The sequence below is a fragment of the Etheostoma cragini genome, chromosome 24 (assembly GCF_013103735.1).
Source record: "Etheostoma cragini isolate CJK2018 chromosome 24, CSU_Ecrag_1.0, whole genome shotgun sequence".
NCBI classification, from domain to species: Eukaryota; Metazoa; Chordata; class Actinopteri; order Perciformes; family Percidae; genus Etheostoma; species Etheostoma cragini.
The window spans coordinates 1,324,800-1,335,030 of record NC_048430.1 but is presented as its reverse complement, the minus strand read 5'-3'; the positions used below and the strand labels follow the sequence as shown (position 1 = coordinate 1,335,030).

Genomic DNA, 10,231 nt, shown 5'->3' with positions numbered 1-10,231 from the left:
TTTTTTTTAGGAGCGGTATAGCTACGTCTGCCCTGACCTTGTTAAGGAGTTTAACAAGTACGACACAGACGGCTCCAAGTGGATCAAACAGTACACAGGCATCAACTCCATCTCCAAGAAGGAGTTCACCATTGATGTTGGCTACGAGCGCTTCCTGGGGCCCGAGATCTTCTTCCATCCTGAGGTTGGTTGGTTGACCACTTAGATATAAAAAAACTCTTTTAAATTAAGTCTTTTAAGATTGCTGTTGCAGCTGATGGATGCTACAGCCCAAAATGTTTTTTTTTTTTTTGTTTGTTTTTAATACACTAAGTGGAATTCCTTGCCTTGGAACTTAATATTTGTTTTGCTTTTTGGTCTCGTCCAGTTTGCCAACCCGGACTTCACCCAGCCGATCTCAGAGGTGGTGGACGAAGTGATCCAGAACTGCCCCATTGATGTCAGACGTCCACTGTACAAGGTACAGAAACTCTACAGCTACTACTGTGCCAGTAACAAGTTAGTTTGTGTATCGGTTTTCATATCAGCGTCTGCCTCCTCTGTGTGTTGCAGAACGTGGTGCTCTCCGGAGGCTCCACCATGTTCAGGGACTTTGGCAGACGCCTGCAGAGGGATCTCAAAAGGTCTGTGGATGCACGACTGAAAATGAGCGAAGAGCTGAGCGGCGGCAAGTTGAAGGTGAGGAAAGAGGATTAAGTTTTAGTATCAAAATGCATTGAACGTATGCAAAAGTACTTGTTATTCAAGCCTATTAGTTGTGCATTGCAAAAGCACTTTTGTAATGCAAGTTTACAGGTAGTGGTTTGTTTTTTGTTTGTTTCAATATTGACTAAGTTCCTCTCTCTGTTTTGCAGCCCAAGCCCATCGATGTGCAAGTCGTCACTCATCACATGCAGCGGTATGCGGTCTGGTTCGGAGGTTCAATGCTGGCGTCTACTGTGAGTGTCAAAACAATGTTTTCAGCTTCTCTAACAACACATAATCACCCCATCCTGCGGCTTTTTCTAAATAGTTTTGACATAAGTACATTCCTGTGTGAGATAATTAGAATAGTTGAGTTTTTACATGGAAAAAAAACTTATCAGATATGAACAGTAAATGGCAAATGTATTTTCCATAAGCCCCAGACTTTGGTGAACCTTTGTCTGGGACTGGGTACAGAAATTTACTTTTAAGGCACCGACCAAAATGCCTCTAAAGCATCAAATATCAAACAAATGCTTTGTCATTAAATACCGTAGAGCAAATCTCATCAGTGACAGTGAGCCAATAAGCATGCAGCATCTTCTAATGTTTGTGATTGGCTTCTAATGTTACAAGTTGTCGAGGCACGCCGGAAAGCACAGAGAGGGGCTCACCTAGCAGAAGAGATTTGTGTCGTAATTTTGTTTTATATTATTGGTATCAGAACCAAAGTCACGTTATTGGTTTTGTTACCAGTATCAAATATTTTTAAACGATACCCAGCCCTACATCTAGTCAGACTAGTCAGAATAAAAATTACTTGGATTTCATAAATTAGTACAAACAATAAACAAAACAAATTACACACAAGGTTTATAGTTCTAGTAAACATGACATCTTTTGACAGACAAACTGTATCCAAACCAGTTACTGGAGTTAACTGAAGGGAACACTTCTTCTTCTGGTCGTTTGTTCCATGCTTTTTCAAAAACGGAGCAAGCATATTTAAGATGGGCTCTTACCGGAGATTTATTCAGTGGTAAAAATATATATATGCTTGCTTGGGGTGCCTTTTCATAGGCGGGCCCCCATATCTCCATTAGTGCATGTACAGGTACTGAGCGTGTGTGTAATTCAGTGTGTGTATCATTAGAGTGAAAAACAGTGTAATTTCCCTTGTGGGATTAATAAAGTATATATTCTTATTTGCAAAGTTCTTGTAATTATCGCAATTATAGATGTTGCCTTTACTTCTGAAATGGGAAAGGACCTTAACGAGGAGCATTTCTGTTTTGGCAGCCTGAGTTTTACCAAGTGTGCCACACCAAGAAAGACTACGAGGAGATCGGGCCGAGCATCTGCCGCCACAACCCCGTGTTCGGAGTCATGTCTTAGGGCGTCGGAGGACGGCAATCAGCAGAGGCCAAGGAAAACGGAGGAAGCGCCCGAAGACCTCACGTTCTTTGGAAGTCCCATGAGCCTTTGCACGGATGCTCCCGACAGACCTGTTCATTCGGATAAAGCAGTGGACCAAACAAACTGCCAAAATAGCAGCAACATCCTCACAAATTAGAGGAAGGAGGTGACTCAGCCCAAAGGATCCTTCAAATAAGATGTTTACTGCAAGTAGGTTAATAATAGGTGATCAATCTTTAATTTTTGCGTGCCTCGTATATGTACTTATATCCTCACAGGGTTGTAATATGTAATTAATCAACATGAGTCCTGTATAAATGCACTTCTCTGTGTATATGGGTTGGGTTCTTGCTATATGTTATATACTCTAAAAGAAGCAGGACATGCTTAGCTAGATCATTTCCCACACAGTTCATTGAATAAAACACCTTTTGATCATTAAGTCATCAAATGGGTGCAACATACCCCAGCAAAACAATCACCAGATATACTGACCCTTATTTCTCTCTTTTTATTGAATATGACCCTCGCTACCTGGATGGAATATTTGTTTGAATTTAGATTATTACAACAAGTAAGGCATTAAAAAAATATTATCTGTTCAAATAATTTTCCCCAAAGTTCAATTTAGAATTAGTCACCGCTTTCCTTTGCCCTTTTTTTATTTGTATTAATCATCTCTTGTCTTTAAAAAAAGAATGAAAAAATAATTCATATTAATATATGAACATGCAGTTTGAATGACTGTTGTTGGACCATCACTGTTGCCTAGATCTCAGTTATACTGGATAGCCTTGTACTGTACCAAATCTGGATTTCAATGCTGGCATTCCAATAAATGCCAAGGAGATATTTCTACATTTGTGATTTCTGTTTTTCAAGTTTTCGAGAAGACCCTGAATTCATCCATTCTCAACATAACATTGCTATATTTATGTGAGGGGAACCCCTCCCCCCGTACTGTAACTGTATCTCTTTAAAGTGACCACTGCATGATGTAAGAGTTTATTTCCTCTGAACCACTTCATGTCCCTGATTGGTCAGTAGGGCGAGCACTATCTAGAGCTGGTTTTTGTCATGGTGCTCACTTGTTTCTTGCAGCAGAAAAGTAACAGACACATGGATTTAGCAGTTATTTAGTATAATTATAATATATATTTGAATATGATATGCTGTAGAAAGCTAAGAAAAGGAAAAGTGAAGATTTGCGGCTATAGAAAACCGAAGGCGGACATACTGAGACATGTCTCCTGCTGAGAGGCTCAAGGTGCTCCTCTTCTTGGCTCTGTTCTTCGGGGCGACAGGATTTCTGTTCACACTGCTGTCCTGCGGGACAGAGTACTGGCTGCTGGCAGCCGAGTCCTGCAGCGGGCCGGAGGAAGCCTATGGAGGAGGTGGCCTGAGAGAGGGCAAGAGCAGCACCGAGGTACTTAAACTGAACTCTTACAAGGTTGTTTGCAGAGCTTGTTTCAAACACGCAGGCATCCAAGAAATGATTCAGAAATATTTAAGCAAATTAGGAAAATGAAATCATTCAAAATGTAAGCAAAATAAGAAACATTGACCACAATACACTAATAGTGAAGGAATGTAGTATTTTAGTTAAACCACAAGTACAAATAATTTAGATTAATTTTTTTATACTTAACTGTAAGCGTCCAGGAGTTAATATGGAGACCAACATGAGAAAATATGTGGTGTTTTAAGCCCTCAACGTCGCTTTTCAGGCACAAGGATTAGGCATGGTTATGTGCCTTGAAGTTGACATAGCGGTCTTAAAACACCACAGAGCAAAATATATATACGCATAAATAGGACCATAGAAGTAAAAATAATGTAGGTTAGTATGATGGTACACAGAGTATACATGCAGACTTGGAAAGAAAAAAAAAGTTGCTTTGAGAGTAAAAACTCCATATGTAAAAAAAAAAATAACACATACATTACTCTAGGACTGTACTAGTCTGTGGTACTTGTACTTTAGTTATGTATTCCAATGTGTGCTACTTTATACTTCTACTACACTACATTATAGAGCGAAATATTATGAAGACTGTGATCAAAGTGTCATGCAGAATGAAGATACAATTAACTAAGATAGCAATGTGTAGTATTTTGTCTTTTGTCTTTTTGACTTAAATTCTTGGACACTAAGCATAATATGTAGCACAGAGGTCAAACGTTCATTACTCATTCAAACATAACAGCAAACTCCTTTAGCCGTTCCTTACTGGCCCGATAATTAGAGCTGTAATTATTTCATACAATGAAGAAAGGGGGAGTCTTATTTCATGAATGCACATGGAATTTCCTGCTGGCTGCAGTTCACTGTCTTCACTTTACACCTTCAATCAAACACTGTCTATTTAAGGAAAGCTGAACCATTCTCTACATCCTGCAGGAGACTGTGGACACTCAGACACCTGTTGAGTCTGTTTTGTTTTATTTTAAATGTTATTTAGCATTATTTAGTTAGTCCGGACACTACTACAGTGACAGAATCCTCTTGTAATAGCAGTGTGTGTGTGATAGATGAGAAGGGGGGGGGGCATATGGAATATAGATACATACTGTACACACATACTGTACACATATTTTTATGTATTTTTATTGTGTTGTAGTTTTGTGTATGTTTGTGTATCTGCACCTAGACTACAGGAGTTTCCCTATTTTGGGATAAAAAAAGATTACCTTGACCTTAACCTTGATATTGATCACATAATAAGACCCTGTCAAAATAAGAGGTCACGTTTGGTTTTCTGATTCTGACTCAGGTTAAGGAGGGTGTGAGGATCTTCCACGAGGGCCTGTTTTGGCGCTGCGCTTTCATGGCTGTTTTAAATGAACACTCTATCTGGGACCTTTGGATCAGTGAGAACCTCAGACCTATATGATGACATTATATTTCCAAATTTTTCTTTGCAAACAACAGCATTACAAATGCCTCCTCCCCTCCAGCAAATCAGCCCCCATCAAAGGTCTGCCATGCCGCTTTCCTCTTCCCGTTTCCTGTTAATGAGCAATCATGGCTGGAGCCACACCGCTTCCCCACACAACCGTATGAGCATTCCTCTGCCATCGGTTAGTATTGGTCATTTATTTTCACATGATTACAATATTATCTTTTATGATGTACAAAGCCTCATTTTCTTTTTCCTCTCAGTTTTTAGGACCTTCTGGAGCATCTTCCTCACCACAGGCTTGGCGGCTGTCTTCATAAGTGTATTTGTGGTCATCTGTGCCGGTCCACTGACCAATTACAGACTCTATACAGTGGGTGGGGCCCTTCTGCTCTGTGGCGGTAAGAACCAATTAGCTACAACACGGTCATTTTTTTGGCTTCAACACTAACGGATCTCTCTTAAGACATGACGATATTGGCTGCAAAACAGGAGACATTCAAAGCACACTGGTCCAACAGAGGAGCTGTTCTGGTGTTGTATCAAATATCAATTATTTGGAGGGAAGATTTGAATACTTTGAAATACAACTGTGGATGATAAGAAATAAAAGCAAAAATGACAAACTACATATACAAGAGACATTTAGTGCCATTATTACGTAGGAAAGAGGTATGATGTCTTATCTATATGCTTGTATAATTGGCCAAATCTCATGAACGGCACCCGTAACGTCCCCCCAACCAAACACCCCTTAAAAAAAGGAGATCTGCAGACAAAAACAATGCTTGAGTGCAGAAATGCAAAAAGCCAAAATAAAACAATTGTATTTATATAGCACATTTCAGTGACAAGGCAGTCCACAGTGCCTTACATCGCAAATAAAAATGAATTAAAAAAACAATAATTAAAGACAATAGAAAATAAAAGCAAGCTGATATAGGCTGGTGATGGCGCAGTGGATATGACACATGCCTTTGGGAGATCTGGGTTCAATTCCCACTGTGATGCATCAACTGATGTGTCCCTGAGCATGACACTTAACCCCCTAGTTGCTCCAGGGACATGCAACCCAGAGCAATTGTAAGTTGCTTTGGACGAAATCATCAGCTAAATGATATTAATGTAATATATAATAGAATAAGGGATAAAAACAAAATTAAGAGCTGCAGTGCTAGACATGCACAAGTTCTTGATTGATTAAAGTGCAGCGTCAAACAGAGAGGTCTTCAGCCTTGATTTAACCCTTGTTTGCCTTCCCGTTAACCATTAACTTGTCCTTCCAGGTCAAAATTGAAAATTAATATTTTTTTCTGATTTATTTGGCACTTTTTTCATCCTCTTGGTGCTTTTTAAAAACCTGAGCTGGTTTAATAACAGGTTTTGTACTTATTCTCTGAATTCATGGTCAACAAACCTCATTTAAATCAAATTATACATATGTTTTTAGTTAAAAAGGCAGAAATTATAAATTGTTTTGACTAATAGTTAAGATCAGAGGATGTTGAGTGGATCATAGATGGGTATATGTCAAGGTTAAGTCCGGATACTGTTTACTGAAACCATTAAAGAAATAATACAAATGCTAAAAGACTAAGCAAAACACCCAAACAATTCAATGAAAGTACTGTTGTATGGAATCATCCATGTTATTGTTGGGCAATTCCATTGAAAGAAATTCATATTTCTGACATGATTACTTTGAAATGGGTCAAGTTGACCCAAGGACAACACCAGGGTTAAAGAAGTGAGTTGTGGTGGACCTAGTTTTCTGGCCATTTGTTCCAGATATGTGGAGCATGTAAACTGAAGACTGTTTCTCCGTGTTTAGTTCTGACACTGGGGACAGAAAGCAGGTGGGGGGTGCAGCTGGTGGTCAGTTCACCACAGCTACTTGCTCTCGACGTTTCTTGGATTGAGAAAATCAATAGGTCAGATCAAGAAGTAGTGTTGCCAGCATTTGTGGTCACAGAAAAAAATTACAATAATGCATTCCATGTAATAATAATGGAAATGAGGAGTCCAACTAATGCCTGAGGGTTCTGTGCAGCAGCTTTTAGCCAGGAGTTCACACTCTCATCATACTTTCTTAACCAAAAATATTTGTTGATTTTAAGAAATAAAATAACAATTTTAACCCCTTAACACCCAGTATTTCACTTATATTTTCTTCTTAAGAAGGTTTCACATTTGACTGCAATTCTTCAGTAAGCTAAATTAAATTCTGCTTGAATTATTCAAACCCAAGACTCCATATTTTTGTACGGCGGTGCAATTTAGATTCAGTCTTGTGCATCTTTTGATACACATTTCCTCAATATTTACCATTATTGGAAATTTTGGATCTTCACTAAAATTTGAAAGCAACTTATGTTGGATTGAAGAATGTTTTCCTGCATGTAAATGGAGCAAAAGTGTGTGTATATATACTATATATATATATATATATATATATATATATATACTTTATATGTAAATGCATCTTTTTCCCAGAGAAGAGCAAGGCAAATCTACAGTTACTAATAAATCTGGTTGTTAATTGTGTGGGGAAAGTGCAGTTAAAGTACAATGCTTAAAGCGCCCATGTCCTCTTTATTTTCCGGTTCATAATTGTATTTTGAGGTTGTACCAGAATAGGTTTCCATGGTTTCATATTTCCGTTGTACTGCACATTGCTGCAGATGCATACGTGTGTTGGTTACTTTTGTTGAACCTCACGGCTGCCAAACCATTAGAATGGGATTGCTGTCTCTGACCATAAATCAAATGTATTGGCCAATGTTGACACAGCGAGAACTTTATTTGTGAGCCAACATTTGACTCAAATTATTATCTAAATAAGCAATATTCTTGCTATGATTGTGCTGTGCACAATGTTAGAGCTGAACATCATCTTTTTGGTCATGTCAACTTGTGGGTAAAAGCTTTGTTTATGAGAATTGACAAAAAACTGCCATTAAAAAGTGTTACATTTAGAATTCGGAAGTAGAAAACCTCTAGGTACTAAAAGTTGTCTCTGTGCCTGTCAGGGCTGTGTCTGCTGGCAGTGATGGTGATGTATCTGATGTGGGTCCAGGTCCTGGACCCTCTGGAGCAGTTTGCCCACCATCAGAGAGTCTCCACCTGCCCCTCCTTCCACCTCAGCATCCAGCTCGGTCCTTCATTTCTCCTCGCTCCGGTCGCTGTCTTCTTCTGCCTGCTGGCCGGCCTGCTCTTCATCCTGATTGGCCGAAGCATACAGGAGACACAGCTAGATAAGATAAAGAAAGTTCCGGTTAATCAAGTGCCATGGTGCCAATATCACCCAAACTAAATATGGCAAAGTGGATCAGTGGTTTGCACTTCTGCCTCACATCAAGTTGGCACTGCAGAGTTTGATCCCCGGTCCAGGCAGGGTAAGGAAGCGTTTGACGATTCAAAATTTTTTTGGGAAACGACCCAGACATCACAGTTATAATTTGGCACTTGCAGAATTTTTTTTTTTTTAAGTGTTGTAACCCCCCCCCCCCCCCCCCCCCCCCCCCCCCCCCCCCCCCCCCCCCCCCCAGCCCCGCCTCCATCCCCCATCCCCAAACTATGTTGACCCCAAAGTTATGCCCTTGTCACACTGCATATAAGCCTCGACTTAAAGTAGTCCTCTGCATGCACATAAATGTCAATTTTGCTACTTTCTTTGCTGACATAATACAGCTTAAACAAAGACACATAGGTCTGAAAGCTCTTTATTGAAATAAGGTTTTAAATACACAAAGATCTGGTAGTTGGCTTCAACAGAAGAAGACCCACACATCTCCAACTTTATGGCAAAATCAGACAAAAAGACAGCAGTGGTCACACAGCGTGATTGACAAGTGGTCACTCAACCCGAATGTGTGGATCCTTCCGACGACTTCCATCAGTGACGATGATTGGAATCTTTAATTAGAAGTCGGTCATTACAAATTACTTTTTTTTCTAATGTATTAAACAGATCCCTGTGTGATTAATACTCCAACGCTTTCACTCTACTTTTATTATAATTGATAAATCAATTTTGACAAAAGTGGCGAGGCGAGGGCTGCCCGGTGTACACGCTGAAGCATTGAGTAGATTGAGTTTGACTGGGCCTGCCCGTCATCAGGTTGAAGCTCTGAAATATTGGGTCAGAGGGACGGAGATAATAATAAATTAGACTGTCATCATCCATTTTCTGACAGGAGGGCCACTTCAGGGAGAACTCACAGTGTGGGTTGAACATACAACAGCCACTAGAGGACAGTGTTGACTCAGGATAATGTTTGGAAGTGTTTTCTAACCTTATTAAATCCCTCTGTCTCAGGTCCTTACAATGATGTCCAACAGCATTACAGCAGAATGCAAAGTTGCAGAGTTTGTTTGCATCAGATCAAGCCTGCAGAGGATAAAACTAGGAAAGACATTTGTAAGTGATAATTAATTTCTGTAATTTTCCTGACAAACAATATAAAATGTTTTTTCTCTCCATTGAAGTTCAGCATAGTTAACATTAGATTTAAAGGAGGGGGGTTATGGGAAGCCCACAGTCACACCTTGATAATTGGAAAAAGGCAAACAGAAGTGAGACCTTGAGATGTTACAGTGACAAAAGGGAGAAGAGGGGGGGGGGCAGGGGGAAAGAGAGTTGACATTGCTCATCAGCGAGTCTTTTCAATATTCTTTCATGTCTGACGCTCCCTTGCCTCTCCATCCCTTCTCTTTCTTAATCTCCGCTGTGAACTAGGTGAGTATAATTACACCGGAGCATGTCACATTCGCTTCCCCCGGCCCTCGCCGTGTTTAAACATCTGTCACCTCCCTCTGCCTCGCCACCAACAGCCAACGCAGTCATGGGTTTAAAAGGATGATCTTTATTTTCTAATGAAGTCAAGGAGATCCAGTCATATCGCTTCGTTTTCAATCTTTAAAAAGCAGAATTGTGGCAGATTCATTACTTATGGTCCAGGAGTGGATGTAGTGCTTTTGGTCGCTGTCAGCCTCGGATTCACACACACATATATGTGTGTGTGTGTGTGTGTGTGTGTGTGTGTGTGTGTGTACTAGTTGACCTTTACATCACATCATCAGACTGGGTTTTTGTTCTCTGTAGATAGAACTGTCCATGGCAATTACTATGGGGGCAACAAAGACATCAGAAGAAGCAACTTAAGAAAACTCATCTCTCTTATGTTGCAGACATTTGACAATAAAGTTTTTAATTTATTTCTTTACTTTAT

At 39.8% G+C, this 10,231-nt stretch overlaps 2 protein-coding genes across 2 annotated transcripts in view; both read left to right on the top strand.

Moving 5' to 3' along the window:
• The window catches only part of LOC117939285 (actin-related protein 3), a 6,747-nt gene extending 4,063 nt beyond the window's left edge, over positions 1 to 2,684 (top strand). The window contains exons 8-12 of the mRNA XM_034864505.1: positions 11 to 184; positions 368 to 460; positions 553 to 678; positions 855 to 938; positions 1,984 to 2,684. Coding sequence (XP_034720396.1) covers positions 11 to 184; positions 368 to 460; positions 553 to 678; positions 855 to 938; positions 1,984 to 2,079 — 573 coding nt within the window. The 3' untranslated portion in view covers positions 2,080 to 2,684. The remainder of the gene's footprint in view (positions 1 to 10; positions 185 to 367; positions 461 to 552; positions 679 to 854; positions 939 to 1,983) is intronic.
• Positions 2,685 to 3,197: 513 nt separating this feature from the next.
• Positions 3,198 to 8,394, top strand: LOC117939305 (transmembrane protein 182-like). Its single transcript, XM_034864542.1, has 5 exons — positions 3,198 to 3,526; positions 4,875 to 4,971; positions 5,059 to 5,181; positions 5,264 to 5,401; positions 8,030 to 8,394. Exons 1-5 carry the CDS (start codon positions 3,344 to 3,346, stop codon positions 8,311 to 8,313), a joined length of 825 nt encoding a protein of 274 aa, XP_034720433.1. The 5' UTR covers positions 3,198 to 3,343; the 3' UTR covers positions 8,314 to 8,394.
• Positions 8,395 to 10,231: the final 1,837 nt, after the last annotated feature.